This window comes from Parasteatoda tepidariorum, chromosome 2 (assembly GCF_982258835.1).
Source record: "Parasteatoda tepidariorum strain Cologne lab strain chromosome 2, Ptep-v5.0, whole genome shotgun sequence".
NCBI classification, from domain to species: Eukaryota; Metazoa; Arthropoda; class Arachnida; order Araneae; family Theridiidae; genus Parasteatoda; species Parasteatoda tepidariorum.
In genome coordinates, this window is record NC_141756.1 from 82,180,033 (window position 1) to 82,196,815 (window position 16,783).

Sequence of the window (16,783 nt, forward strand, 5' to 3'; positions counted from 1 at the left end):
ATTAAAATAATTTTTAAATTCCCCTTCGATTAAAAATGAATTAAAAATTTTCTCTACTTCTGCAGAAAGTAATAATTTTTTGTATTTAGTAAACGTATTCTAAACATAATGAAACGCTGCTGTTAATCGTTTTTTCTCTTCACTGTTAGAAATTTCTGTAAAAAAATGGTTAAATAACAATTTATTTAATTGTTATTTTACCATATTCAAACAAAACAGTAAAAAAAAATCGTAAAAAAATGGTATTCAAACTGTTAACAGTGAGAAAAATCGTTTATTGACTGTTTTTACCCAATTCCGGATTTTTTACTAAATGTGGGACAATAAGAAATATTTTATAAATCAAAATTTCCGGTGAACCGTTGCCTTATGAACGGAAAAATTACCAAATGAATGATTTAAACCAGATTTGGTTAATGAAACCATGTTTGTGTTTCATTAACCAGAATTATGTTTTCTATTATAAATGTCATTCTCATACAGCTGGTATTTTAATCTGATTTTTTTTCTCCGTGTTTTTAATTAATCGTCGAAAAAGCAATAAAATTGTTATTTTCAATATATAATTATTCATATTTCATTGAGTTACTAATAATTATTCATCACTACACATTAAAGTAACATTTAATAAACTTAAAAATTCTCAGTTCCTGGCAACTCTCATAGTATTAAACAAACAAGGTTGTTAGGATCTGAGAATATTTAAAAGCATATCATAGAATATATTTTTTTTTACTTATTTAAAATTGACGCTTAAGAATAATCACCTAATCCTTCAGTTAGATCTTGTTACCGGATAGAGTAAATCGTTCATTTTTACAGCTTTTACAACCCACATCTTTTCTTGGGTCGAAAAGAGACAGCTAAAATGTGTAATTCAATCGCCTCAAAAATCGATCACTAAGGAGGAAAAAAAGAACCTTTTTTTTATCATTCTTTTTCTGTGGTGTGTCTCGAATTCATGTTTGTGTTACGTCATGATTCTATTACGACGTAGAAAAACTTTTATGTAAGTTTTTATTTTTTTTTCCATCCGGATTTGTTGTATGTGTTATTTTTTTTATCCAGAATAAATTTTAATCATCGAAATATGCAAATATTTTGTAGAAAAATCTGAAGGTAGCTTGGAAATGTTTAAAAAATGGATGAAACAATGAATTCACCTTTTTATTATAATGTAAAGGGTGTTCTGTAACTACTGTCCATAATGTATACTTTTATAGAACAAATTTGAAAAAAGAAAGAAAAACAAAAGCATAACATTATTGAAAAAAAAAATTCTTTAACAGCAGACGAATCAATAAATTCACAATACTTAAAACTGCAGCAATCACAACAATTTAAAAATTGCATAAAATTTTACTATCTGCAGTTTGAAAAGTGTTGCTTCTTTCATGTACAATTGCAAATAAATAAATTTTTTGTTTCAAATTTTCGTGTGTTTCACGAGTTGCTCATTGGTTTTCATAATTTCCAAACGCTAATGGATAGCAAACGCTTTATCCCTGAGTTACCACGGCTTCTCTATAGAATTTTTTTACAATTTTCATGGTGAAATCAAACTTTCATCTTCTTTGCTCAGTTGTAAACATGAAATATTGATTGGTTTAAAATTACCAAACGCATGCTAAAAATGGCGAAAATAATTCACGAATGAATAAATGCATCTGATCTTGGTTGAAACTTTCTCATTCTTTGGAGTCTAAATTTAACTACCTACATCCTTTAAAATGTGCATGAACGTTTGATTTGGCATTAACTTGAAAAAACACAAAATTTTTGTAGTTTCTTGACATCAAATTCGGATAGGTGTTTTACCACAGTTTTCCAGATTCTCACTTATTCATTATTTTAAAAAAAAAAAACAGATTAGCACGTTATTAATTTCATAGCTTGTTTTATTTATTTAATTTAAAATAAATTATTTTCTTATCTATGGAAGTTTGTCATGCCTTTTTTTTCCATCAAACTATTTTTTTTAAATATCTCATCCGATTCAATAAATTCAAATTGTTTTTTCAGTTTACTTACATATCAAGCAAAAAGAAATTCAAGTATATGGGATTGCTATAAGTGGATCAATTAACGGGATTAGTCGGCTAAAGGGAAAAACAAGTAAACAAACCATGTATTTCTTTGGTAAAGTAGAGAACGAGTTCTATCAAGTATTACATTTCGAAGCACTTACACAAAGCTCAGCGGGTATAAATGCATTTCTAAGGTTACCCTTAAGTATTTTTTCTGAGAAAGTACGACACTTCTATACTGGTCAGGAATAAGATCAATATAGAGTTTCCGAACTATTTGGTGGTCAGAAACTTGATTTCTTCGATCCAAAAAATTCGCGAATGTATTCTATGGTTCATAAATCATATAAAAGAATTCATGCATTTTAAAATTTATAGGTCTTTGGAGTTTAAGCGTTCCATTTGATTTTAATCTTCGAAAAATAATACAATATAGATATTTTATCAGAATTTGCAAAATAAAATCATGGAAATTTGAAATAAAATGCTTTTAAAATTAATTAAATTTAGTGTTGAATAAAGGGCTTTTTAAACTTTATAGAGTGCTCTTAAAACTAATTATAAAACTAAATGAAACAGTTATAAATCTATAAGCAGAATTTAATTGTGAAACAGGCTTAAATTTTATCGATTGTACATTTTTTAACTCCTTATGAGGCCTTTTATATTAGTAATTTAAATATATCAATTACAAATTTAAGTTAGTTCTATAGGAAGACAACCTTAGCTATGACAGTTTTAATTATGACAATTTCATTGATTATACCCATTTCAGTTGGAAATAAGAAAAGACTATCTTAGATAGAATAATTTGCACTATAAGCATTATAATTGTAAATCGATAGTATGAACAAACAACCTTTTATGATAGTATTAGCTATATCCGTTATAATTTTAAGTTGGTGGTACGTTACCCTTTTTATAATACCAATTTCAAAATACCAATTGCTGTTTGCAGTTAGAGATTTGACAATACAGACGAAGAGAAAACATTCTGGTTAAATTACTGTACTGTATGGTAATGACATTTTTAATTTAAAAAAAATTTAAAAAATAATTCTGTTTCTGGAAACCAAAATATACGGTATTTAAACCATTAATTTAGGCCGTGATAGCCCGGTGGTTAGAGAATCGAACTCCAATTCCATGGGCCAGGGGTTCGATAGTCGACTCCACCACGACCCACGATATACGTGCTCATAAAATCTGTGGAATCAAAACTGTTGTAGCCGGTCGCTAAGCATTACCAAAGGCGCAGGGAACAGGAAAAAATTTCCTTCTCCTTCTTATTTATGTCTGAATTGAGGAAGAGGCTTCACGAATGACTAAAGCTGCCATCTATCCGAAGGGTTCTGAACCAAATCGTACTTTCACCTTTGCCGTGCTCTCCAGCAAACGAAAGGCACACCTTCCTGACTTAATTCGCCTTAATAATAGCTGGAGAGCTTGGCAACTCCAAGCGTCCTTAGAAACAACAAAGCAACACCATTCATTTGGTAATTTTTTCTTTCATATGATAATGATTTACCAGAAATTCAAGTTTTTAAAATTATAGTTCTTATATTTAGTGAAAAATACAATAAAAAAATAAATTTAACCTATTAAAAGGTTTTTATGCCATAGTGTAAGGCACGATAAAATTACCAAATTTACCACGAAATTTATAGTTAAAAGTACTGGCACACTGAGTGCCAGTACTTTTCATAATGTCTAACAACCGAGATGATTACTGTGCTTTTCTTGTTGTTTATATTAAATACTAGCACTTTAATAACTTGCAAAACGAAGCAATTCGTCATGCTTCAAAGCCTTTTTATAGTTTATTTCACGTTGCAAGCGAATCAAAATTATATTCAAACAAACATTTAGTTAGAACTTAGAAATTTACATATTAGTTTATTTAATATTTAGATCATATACTGCTATCTTTACAATTGTCGTAATTAGGGCTAAAAATAGGAAAATAAAGAAGCTTTTAATACGTTTACATAATTTTTGAATGTTTTTTTTCTCTACCATTTATGAATGATAAATAGGAAACTATGCATCCGAGGGAAAATATTATTTTCTTTTATATTTCGAATAGAATTATGTCTAAACATGGAATTAAAGAGGTTTTGACAAGTCAGTAAACTAGTACTAGTCAAGGATTTTCTTAACGAAACTGAAATATTGATAAGAAACAGTTATGCTGAAAGTTGCATTTTAGATTAAGTTAAAACCGGTGAATAAATTATTCCTTCAATTTTAAACTTTATCAGCTAAATTTTCTACTCTCTTTTAATGTCAATACATTGTTCTATGAACAAGATGCATAAAGAATGTATTCATATAAAACTAAGCAATTAAAATTATTTTACAAATTAAATTTACAAAAAAATTCTTATCTATAGGTCTAAAAATTCATTATTTATAGCAATTTAACAATTCACATACAAAAGAATAATATCTGATACTCACAAAAAACTATTGCAAAGCACGTAAATGAGTCATTTTTCTTTGGGTTATTAAACGTAGAACAATAATTATTCATAGAGTCATGATTCATTGTCATGATTCATAGCGTCATGTGACGCATTAAAAATTTTTCTTGCTGAAAAAAAAATCTAATGCGATTTATTACAAAGAGTTACACACATGCTGTAAGTAATTTTCAAAATAATTAAATGAATAAAAATCACACTATACATGTTAACACGTCTATGAGGAAATTGAAGTTTTAGTAATGAAGAAATAATAAACAGGGTACAATTTTCACTTCTAACAACATGATTTATAGACTGAGATTTCAGAGTCCATTCAATTAAAATAAATGCAACATTTACGATATAACTTATATACATTTTCCTCCTTAATTAGTTATAATTGAATTCTTTTCTAACCTTGCTCTTAAATTATTTAATAAGTCAACATCCGGCATAAAACATGCATTGTTCGTGTAGCTGTTGTGTCATATTTGCTGGGTTTTTTTTATTTGATGCACACTGTACAATTCAAGAGAAATGTTTAACTTATATTGATTTAGCTATCCAAACTTCCTCAACTTGGTTTGGATAGCAGTTTGATTCCTCGTGGTAAAGGCTGGATGTCTGAACGGATTGCACTTTCCTTGATTGTGTCTATCAGAATCTACGAAGATATAGTCATAGTTTAAGTTACCCTATTTAGTTCAAACTAAAATTCGTATTGGTTAACAAATGTTCACTAAACCTTGGAAAATATCCAAAATGGAGAAAAGAAATTAGCAAAAAATAAATTTGTTCAAAACGTATAAAAATCCACTAATTTCCGAATGGCAAATCACTACTAAAATAAGGAATTCAGAAATTTCTCTTAAATTTTTTTTTTTATGTATCCTGAACATATACGAATAACATTAACTTTCTGATTCTTCAATATAATTCTTTCATGCATTATGGTAACTTAAATGTGCACCAGCAGTTACCACAACTTTGTCGTGGTAGCCCAGTGGTTAGAGTATTGGACTTAGTTTGGTGGGGTCGGGGTCTGTGATTGGTTGTTGAGCACACATGAATCTAAAGAAATTTTCCTGCCCCTTCAGATCTATGTATAAATTGTGAAAGTACCTCTCGAATGAATCGTGCTACCATCTATCCAGGAGGGGGTTCTGAGCTAAGTCGTACTTTCACCCTAGTGGTGCTCTCTTGTCAAAACGAAAAGCTCTCCTTCCTAACTTAATTCGCAAAGCCAATGGCTAGCGAGTCAAAGTGTCATCAGAAACGACGCAACCATAACTTAAAACAAAATTTATACAATATAGATCTTTTCTAAATTAATAAAATGTACGATATAAACATAACTTCAAATAATAATATTTAAAAATAAGTTACAACTTTAAAAGACACTTCAACCACTTCCTTAAAAAGCGATAAAAATTCTAATCCTTCATAAAATTAGTGTCTCTAATAACAGAATTATATAAAAAGAAACAATTATATATTCCTCTAAAAAATGTTTTGTTTACTCGTATTATCTCCAACTTATACTTTATACATATCTCCAACTTATAACATAAGTACAATTAACAAAATCCACAAATGCTTATAAAATGAGGAGGAAAAAATTAACAAAAGAAATATAAAGAAGAAGTCAGTAATTAAAGGAAGATATGTCTCGTGACATCGATAAAAGCTTCTATTCATAAAGTAAAACCTTTTCAACTCGTTGAAAAAAGTCGAAAAAGTTTTGTTACGGGAGAGGGTAAAGAATTGAACTCGGGGCGTTTAAGAATTTCTTATTCAACTTAGTAGATAATGCTTTTCATAAGAAGAAAATCTCTTGTTAGGACATGGTTATGGACCGGTTTTTTTTTATGCCGTAAAAAAGTTGACCTTGCAAAAGTATCAGTGAAAAATGGATGTAGATAATGCAATTTCAATTTTGCCTGTAAGTGTTTTTTTTTTTTTTTTTTGTCAAGTATTCTGAATTTTTTTTATAACAGAAAAAGAACAGGGAAAAGCGTTTCAACCGATAAATTCAAGCTACCTTTACAATTCCAGAATTTAAAAAGTCTACAACGTATTTTTATGTACATTTTACGTTAATGTTTTTTTAATAACTTTGTAATAATGCGTTTTTTTAACGATTCATTCAAACAACAATCACGAAGTAATTACGTAAGTTATTTAATAATAACTTTACACTTTTATTTCTTACCATGTTTTCAAATTAAACCATTTTTTAATTTAGTTTGACCTCTACGTTAAATTATTCGAAACTAAACAAACTTTAATTCCCTCTTTCTTATTATATTCTCCTATAAACATTTAAAATTAAAAATTTCAGCGTTTAACCCAGCAAACAATAGCATTTTTAGATGCAACTTTTTATTATATTTCGAGAAAAAAAAATATTGCATACACTTTCTTCTTTGTATTCAAAAACTCCCCAGATTGCTTAACCAGGCTCAGAATTTATTCAAAAATTAGGTTAGAGCTATGAAACAGACCAGTTGCCCTCAAGGAACTCCATCTGAATATTAAGAGGTAATAAAGTTAACTTTAACCGAAAGTATACTTTAAAGATGAAAGAGTTTCAATTCACGAACGTCACGTACAGAAAATGATACGTGCAGAGATGAATGCAACTAGCAATGAAACATGAAAAATAAATCAATACTGGTTATTTTTATGTAACAATGCTAAAAAAAAAAAAAGATTGAAATGTAAAACTCTTAATTTATCTCTGAGAAAAGAAAAAAAATGTAATTTATGACTAGGAATATGCTTTAGGCAACTTCTCAAATCACATATTTTATTAGACAACATACCGATGAAGAGGAGCACGAATTCAAATTCCTAGGCCTAGATTTAAAAGAAAAAACTTGTTTCCATAGACTTTTTTTTATGTTTTGCCCCCATTGTAGATTTGTTTTCATTTCAGAAGTTATTGTTTATCACTTTTTAATTAGTTATTAACATTTTTATATGAAATAAAAGTAAATTTTGGAAAGTCATCGATAATTTTATTAAAACAAACTCAAAGGAATTATGCCTATTAATTGCATTTAAAATTTAAGAAAACAGATAATTGAAAATAAAACAAATCAAAATTGCTTATTTGAAATATAATAAGACTTTATTTTTTAAAAAATACAAGCTTCTTTACTAAGAAAACAAAAAAGAAAAACACCGTATAAGTTAAGAATAAATCTATTGCAATAAATTTTTAATCACTTGCTATGTACTGGGTGCTTATGAAGCACTGATGGCGTTTGATCCCTGGTGGCTGTTCAAAGCCCACCCATTTGAAGATTTATAGGTACCAGTTTATTTGATAAGTAAAAGCGGTCGGTGCGCAATACTGACTATATTGACGTTTGAAACCTAAGCATCCATGACCTTTCTGGGCTATAATAGGTTGCTGATGGAAATCATTTGTTGTATAAATAACCAGTATCCGTGATTCACGGTTCTCTAGCCAAGTATCATGGTAATCAGGCCATGCAAGGACAAATAAATCTCCTATACCAAAAAAAAGCTTGTATAAGATAGACCAGAGTGGCTCCTTAGGTATTTTGGTAGGTACCCCATTACACCAGGTAGCTTTGCAAATAAGGTACCCTTAAGTAGATATAAAGTACCCCAGTCTCTTTTTTAAAAAGACAAGAACATTTGAACATTTCTTCAATTATTGTTTATAGAGAAAAGGTAACTAAATTATCTGCAGGAAACTATTGTGTAACTGAAAAGTCAGTTATTCGTTTAGCCAAATTTTTTCGTTCATCTAATCGAATAAAATACCATAGAATTTTGAAGACCTAATATATTTCTTATTGAATTAAACATGATTATGTTTTAAGATTTTGGATGTCTAATTGATCAACGTACAAACAAAGTGGGAAAAGACACACTGCTCCCTTCAGACTTTCTGGGTATACAGCAATGTTCAGACCTTCTAGTGTTAATGCAAGGTTATTATAAGTAAGTGTTGTTTGTATATAAGTAGTACTACACGGGTGTGAACCTTAAATAAAAGGAAGAATTTACAATTTTGTTGAATGATTGAATTCTCCCAAACTTTACTTAAAAATGTGTCTTTAACGCAATGTGGAGCTTTGGGTTCTGTAACCTTTAGTTTAAAAAATTGCCTTATATTTTTAGAATTTGTATAATATTAATTTTTTAATTAAAATAATTAACTTCTTGACATACGAAGACGTCTGGGAGACGTCATTTGTTTCTTATGTCAAAACAATAATTGACGTGTCTCAGTTATCTTCAACACAGAGATGCCAACTTGCTCCGGACAGTAAATAAATATTTTAAAGTGGTAGTGATTCTTGGTTTAAAAAATTCAATTTAGTAGATTTTTATCCACCACTATTTCTAAATAATTCGTAGTCTCTTAAAATTCACCACTTTATAGTAGTTATGTCATGCTATACCTTTTAAAAAGCAAGCAAAAATAGTCAAATATTTGCAAAATTTGGTTTGTAGTTATTTGCCGTGTCCGGAGCAGTTGGCATCTCTGTCAACATTCCGTTTGAGAGTTGTTGATTACAGTGCAATCAAAGATCATTTCTTTATCAAGAAATGATAGGTCAAGGGGTTAATTAGAATCAGGATCAAAATACGTATTCGAAACGCTAACTTAATCGTACACTGTAACAGACTACAGAAAGAGAAATATCACCATGACTATATATAAACTATTATAATCATAAAAAACAACTTCTAGCCAGGTAAACAATGGAACTACTAATAATCGGGTCACAGTAATTTAAAAATCTTCCTCATTAAAATATTTAAATATTGTCCATTCGAAGTAATACTGTCCATTCGAAGTTTGTAATACTACATTACAAACTCTGTGAGGAAAAAAAACAGTTACAAATAGTATTCTAAATGACTTACTAGCGAAGACAATGTGTTCCATCCGTATCCGAAGGCACAGCACATACACGTGCAAAGGACACTTACAAAAATATTTCACAGAAAGAAGAATACCGGTCAGATCTTCAATGTGAAATCGAGAAGTCCTGCTACCATTCACCTTGCGGCACCGATGGAAGCTGCATACTAATGACCACTTTCACTTTCCCTCCCCCCCCCCTTTTTCTTTGGCGAACGAAATGGAACATTTATGTAACGTTACCGTGAAGATTGTGGGTTAAACACGCGGAATGATGTGATAAATATCACACAAGTTGTAACGTTTTTATTCCCTGCACCTCTTGCAAAAGAGATGGCACCTGCAAGCTTGGCGACAGTGGTAATCGATTGGAGAGTTTCAATAGCAACACCGTGGTATGACTCAGAGTCTGCATGATTAGGTTCAATTATGAGAGTTAATTTATTATAAAGAGAGTCAGATCATGTTGTGATATGTTGCATGAAAATAATGTAATTATCAGTTTATTTCCTTTTCTCCTTTTTTTAAAAAATCAAAAAAGGGATAGCGATACAGAATACAGGATATCTTGGCGCAGATGTGTATCAAGATTATAATAAAGCAGCATGATATAAAAATATTAAAAATTACCTAGAACAACAAAAATATTTAAGAGCTTACAAAACACAATACGTAAGTATTTTAATGCTGAATTGGAGCTCCTATATTCATAAAGAATTTGCAAGATTTAGTTCAAGGAATAGAGTTACTTTCCAACAAGAAACATGAATAAATTCTGCCCGGTAAAGTTAATAAAATTATCTGATTGTCTTTTCATTTCTTTTTTTTTTATTAAACAGATGTGTACAAAAATATAGGCAAATGTTGGAAAAAAATTTCGGAAATAATAAAAGTTGCCTGGATTCATAAAGAATCTACATAATTCAATTCAAATAATAGAGTTATTTTCTAACAAGAGAATAGATTAATTTATGACCGTAAAGTTAATAAAATAATCTGAGTGTTTGTTTGTTTGTTTTTATACCGCGGATGTGTACAAACATATAAGTAAATGTTAAAAAGATTTTAAAGAAATAATAAAAAGTTGTTTAGATTCACAAAAAGTCTGCATAATTCAATTTAAATAATAGAGTTACTTTCTAACAAGAAAAATGAATGAATTCTGACCCGTAAAGTTAATACAATTGTCTGATTAACTGTTTTTTTTTTTTTTTTTAATTAAACAGAGTTGTACAAAATTATAGGTAAATGCTAAAAAGATTTTTAAGAAATAATAAAAAATTGTCTAGACTCATTAAGAATCTGCATGATTCAGTTCAATTAAGTGGATTAATTAATTTCAAGAAAGTTTAATCAAAGTTGAATTCTGTTGCACGAAAATAACACACTTGTTCGATTATTTTATCTTTTCTAAATCTCATTTAAAAAATTATTTTATCTTTTTTAAATCTCATTTAAGAAACATTCATGTTTCTTAAAAGTCAAAATTTATTATTTGATTCGTCAAGCAATCTAAACCCTTTTTGAATTTCCGTTCAATTAGTCAATCGTTTAAATTAAATTTATGAAAGATCGATTAAAATTGCAAAAGTTTGTGTAAAAACAAATTACAAATTTTAAAAATAAATACATTAAAGAAGGATAACTCAGTAATAAAGCCAATTAAATTTTCTAAAAAATTCCATTTTCGGTTTAATACTTCAGAAAACAATAGAAAAGTTTAAAGTGATCGGTCAACAGAATTAACAACTCTAGTTTTTTCCCTTCATTTTGTCTCTTTAAAGAACCAACATAAAGGACTAATTTTCAAGTGTTAATGGTTCAAGAATCGATAAAAGCTTTAACATGTCATTTATCACGTTGCGAACGCCGGTGACATTAATTCCCTCTACACTGAGTGCTTGTGACAGGAAATATTTTTAGACCTAAGTTTTTAAGACAGATTATACTTGGTTTTTTATTTATAAATTAACACAACTTAGAAAATTATCCCTCGTCTAATAGGAACAAAACTGCTAAGGTTATGATTAAGGTGTTTAGAAAATTTTAAAAAGTTTATCTTTTTAACGTCTCATTAATTTTTAACAAAACGCGTTCCGGCTCGAAATTATTCGTTTAAACTGTATTTAAAAACTAACATTTACATTTTTATTTACTGATGAAAATAGTCGATGCAAATACCCGAAAACATCTCAGTTAGAATTTTTTTGTTTTTAAAAACCTTCAATTCGGATGCAGGGTTGCTTTTATTTAAATTTTTTAAATAATATTTTGTTTTATTTTTTATGTAATTTATTTTTTTGCAATTATTATTATAGAAGCTTTGCATTTACGTTATTTAAACGTACTCTATAAGACGGTAATAAAAAATTTTAAGCGCAGTTTGAATTTTCAGAACATTAAAACACAATTACGAAATTTGATTATAGCACAATAAACGTTGAAAAGTGTCTATGATAAATTTCATTAAAATGTTAATATTTGAAAATCTTTTAGAATATTATATTTCTTCCATCACTGCAAACAAGCGTTTTAATACCATTAATGCTTTTGAAAATTGACTGTATATTTTTTGGCACTATTGGAGCAATCAAAATGTTTTTAGAATGCTTCGAAAATGTTGTTGAAGAGCATAATTTAAATATCACCTCTTTCTAAATTAAAAATATCATCGATTATTTCATTGAAAAAAAAGCCACTTTGTTATTCGAATTCACCTTCTATGGCAGACCAAAAACAAGGTGGGTCCTAGGGAACTTCTAATAAAACAATTGTTTCAAATGCCTGAAATAAAATTTTCGGAAATATCAAAGATACCACGCTATAATGGTTTTATTCATAAACGACTTTTATCGATTTTATGAACTTTTAATCGAGTCTACTGAAAAAAAAAATTTATTCTCTCGCGTGCAGAATCTCATAATGGATCACGAAAGTTGTGTTCTCGTATAAAGCTGATGAATAACAAAAACATCATCTAAAAAAGATTGACCTTTTTTAAATTCACCTAAACTTAAAGACTATATTCATATGTGAATATTCTCAACGCATGTAATAGCTATTGCTGTCAAAAAGTATGCAAATATGGAAATTTAATCGAAAAGGTAGTTTAATTTTATAGTATCAAACACATTTTTATCTATTTTTTTACACTTTACTCGAATCTATTGAACGAAATAAACAATTATCTTGGTCTTGAACGACATGTTTTATTTTAACTACTTTTGAAATAGTAGAACAGTAATTTGAATAAAAAATATGTTATTATCCTATCTGTGAGATTTCAGAAATAAATGTAAAGAATTAATTTCAGGAACTAAATTAATGTTAAAATACAAGACAAACGTCAGCCTTTTGTTTCAGTTCATAGAAAAGGCACATTTTTCACAACGTGTCTCACAAAAGGCAGTGTAAATTTTATGATGTTAAATCTATCCTATTCACCCTACTGTGAAGATCCAAGATTTCGTATAGTCTTTGTTCTCTGCTTAATAATTTTAATGGTTTAAAAAAAAGGAGGAACTGGTTTTTCTGTAAATGTTGTCGATCCAGGACAATTTAGAATCAGGTGATAGATAAGTGTTCTTTAAAAAAAGTAGATAAAATTAGCTTTGAAAAGTTGCATAAAAGAAATATAACATAATAAAACTACACTGAAGAAAAAAGTATTGACAAAACTCCTAGAATATGGTAAAATTTGCAATGTTTCTGGCTATATGAGAATATCAGAGAGGTTGATAATTTTTACCGAAGCGATCTGGTAATGATTTTGGTAAAATTAACGATAAAATATGGTTTCATAATATGTGATAAAACTTCGTAAATGTGGAAAAATTTGGCAATTTTATCATGATGCCTTAAAGCATGGCATAAAAACCTTTTATTCGGTTAAATCTACTTTTCATTTTTCTTTACTTTTTTTTTTTTTTTTTTTTTTTTTTTTTTTTTTTTTTTACTAAACGTGTGGTAATAAGAACTATAATTTTGGGAAACTAGAATTTTCGGTAAACCGCTACCATATGAATGGAAAAATTACCAAATGAATGGTTTAAATAGCGTTATGCTTTGGTCTAACTAGAATTTTTTTTATCAGAAATGTCATTACATTAGAATATGGTAATTTTACCAGAATTTTTTTTCTCCGTGTCTAGTGTCTTTGAAAAAGAAAGAATTTAAAAATATCCTATGTGAATTTTTAAAAAATATCAATATTTTAATTTATGGTAACATACTAAAAATATTTCATTATTTAATTGAGCTGACAATGATACTAAAAATGCATTTCTATTTAAATAGATGATAATGATATTAAAAATTAATTTTTATTTAAATAAGCTGTGAATGATATTAAAAATGCATTTTTATTTAAATCAGCTGAGAATGATACTAAGAATGTATTTTTATTTGAATAGCTGATAACGATATTAAAATTGTATTTTTATTTAAATAAGCTGAGAATAATTCTAAAGATGCATTTTTATTTAAATAAGCTGAGAAAGGTACTAAAATTGTACTTTTACTTAAATAAACGGAGAATGATACTAAAAATGTATATTTATTTATATAAGCCGAAAATGATACTAAAATAGTATTTTTATTTAAATAAGCTGAGAATGGTGCTAAAAATGTATTTTTATGTATAAAATAGGGCAAATGGAAGCTGTTCCGGATTTCACAAGCAATTTTAGACCAATAATTGTATGAAATTAGAAACGTATTTTTAACTTATTTACAAAAAATATGAAACTGAAATATATCTTTATTTCATCTCTAAGAAACCTTATATCTTTTATTTACTGAAGACATAGAAAATAAGCCGTAATTCGATTCCAGTTAATTGTGTAAAAACAGTTAAAATTAATAATGTAGGGAAAATTTTAAAAAATCTGCCATTTACAAAATCAGATATCCAAAAAAGTATTTAATCTTTAATTATAGTTTTTTGCAAACTTAACAATAATGAAATTAATAATGTAGGGATAATTTTAAAAAATCCGCCATTTACAAAATCCGATATCCAAATAAATTTTTAATCTTTAATTATAATTTTTTGCAAACACAGATAAAAGAAAATCCTTTAGATGAAATGAAAATTTAACATATATTATCATTTGACGGCTAAGTTGACTTATTTCTTGCAAAAAAGAAAATCGAATATAAAGTTTTTATTAATTGTTCCACAAATGTGATGTTTTTAAGTCCACAAAACACTTGGAAATGCAATGAAAATATTATGAACGATTATAAATAACAATCCAAAAAAAAACTCCTGCGAATAAAATAAATAAACAGGACACTTTAGGCAACAAATCGGAGGATTTTTATGATCACAAACCAATACTATTTCTTTTATCGACATGACAAATACAAACTAAATGATATAAACCAAATGAAGCAAAAAATAAAAACAGCATCGTATATCATTTGCAGCAATAAAGCTATCTAAAAGATTGAATAACAGGAAATAATTCTTTTTACATCCATCAGTTTATTACATACGAAACAGATTAGAGTCGATTTGCTCTTAATACTAGACATCAAATCTGCGTCCGACATCAAATATATTAGACAAAATGCCATGACTGATGTAGTAATAAAACATAGAGAGATAAGAAGAAAAAAACAATTAGCATATAAACATCTATGAAATGTCTAAATAATAAAATTATCAGAACTCTAAAAATAAAATATGAGTTGGAAAGAAATTATTTAAATTAAAAGGAAAGCAATTGTTTTTATGGAGATATAATTGTTTTAATAATTGTTTATTATTAACGCGTTATAATTCAACAAGGGAGCTGAACACTGATTCGATTGTGTTTATCATACATACGTGCTTATTTTATGACAAAACTCTCTCTTTTTCAATATAATACACTCAAAACTAAAAATAAATCAATAAAACTAATGACATGGTTTTCCCCTCCATGTAACGCAAATGCGGGTTAGCTCCATCCAAAAGTCATCCACGAAGGCAAATTTCACGCAATACTTGATCCCAGAGTTCCCTTGTCTTCTGGATTGGGTTCAAAATTACAGGGCTGCATTAGTAGTCGTAAGCCCAAAATTGGGTCGGCTGTTCAGTGACTGTTATAAAATGAAATAAAGTAAAACGAATGACTTAGATACTAATTTGATAAATTGTATGACTCATAGTTGATTATATGCATTAAGAAATATTCAACAATTAGTAAAAAATTATGTTATAAAAAACATTATTAGACCATTGCACTATAAAAAATTCCGGATCAAATTCCAGTAAAATATACTGGCCCTCGGGGGACCAGTATTTTTCGCAATAAAATACATTTTACCCGAACATGTTACGGAACAAAAAATCCAGTATACCATAATTTATACGTAATAATTACCGTAAAACGTACGTAATAATTAACTGAAAATTAATAATTATGTAATAATTGCGCTACATAAAAATTACGTTACGTAATAATTACAGTAATTTGACGCAAAAATTTTTATAGTGTGCTCACACATGGATCAGAAATGTTTTAGATGAACAGGAATTGAAATCGTTGAATTCGAAAGTCTGTTGGTCCAATTACAAACCAAAGACGATCAAATCAAATCTTTAGATATTAAAATCGAAAATCTTTTAGATATCGATGATATTCAATCAGAAATAGAAAAAAATTGATGAATATAACGAAGAAATAGTTTTTACTACTGTTAAATTAAAAAACAAAATAGAATCGATAGCGTAATTGAAAATAAATATAATAATGCTCAAGAAAACCCAGTGAATCGTAGCGGATCAAATATTAACGCAAAATTGCCAAAATTGAAAATTCAAACTTATTATGGCGATCCATCAGAACATTTGAATTTCTGGAATCAATATGAAAATTCTATTGACAAAAATACTTCTCTCTCAGATGTGAAAAAATTTCATATTTATTTAGTTGTCTTGGCGGTGAGGCACTTTCCTGCATTAAAGGTTTTGCGATAACAGAAAACAACTATAAACCGGTTCTTAAATTAATTCAAGATACATTCGGTCAGAAAGATGCGTTAATTAACGCCCATATGTCTAAACTGTTAAATATGACCCCTTCAAAAATTTCTTCTAATTTACAGGAGTTAAAGAATCTTTATTTTAAATGTCTAACTCAAATTCGCTTCATTAATTCCAATTACATAGAGGGCGCTACTCGAGTGTTTCTGCATACGAATGTTCTCAACAAACGTAGGCAATGACAAAACGCATGATCTATCTTTGTTATTTCCGAGACCAATAATTATCTACGTTTGAGAGAATGGTTCTCGATACAGTGAACATCAGCAGTAAATGGAGCCGATGCTATGGAATCCAAATACAACGGAGGCATGGAACAGCTACAATAATGAGTTGAACGAGCTATAGA

General features: G+C 28.4%; 1 protein-coding gene across 4 annotated transcripts in view; it reads right to left on the reverse strand.

The window, feature by feature from the left end:
- Mctp (multiple C2 domain and transmembrane region protein) overlaps window positions 1–16,783 on the reverse strand; it is a 227,300-nt gene that overhangs the window by 170,700 nt on the left and 39,817 nt on the right. The window contains exon 1 of one of the 4 annotated variants that reach the window (XM_087157607.1): window positions 9,404–9,558. The exons of the other annotated variants lie outside the window; for them this stretch is intronic. Coding sequence (XP_087013733.1) covers window positions 9,404–9,425 — 22 coding nt within the window. The 5' untranslated portion in view covers window positions 9,426–9,558. Of the gene's footprint in view, window positions 1–9,403; window positions 9,559–16,783 lie in introns of those variants that run through there. 4 annotated transcript variants of the gene reach the window in all.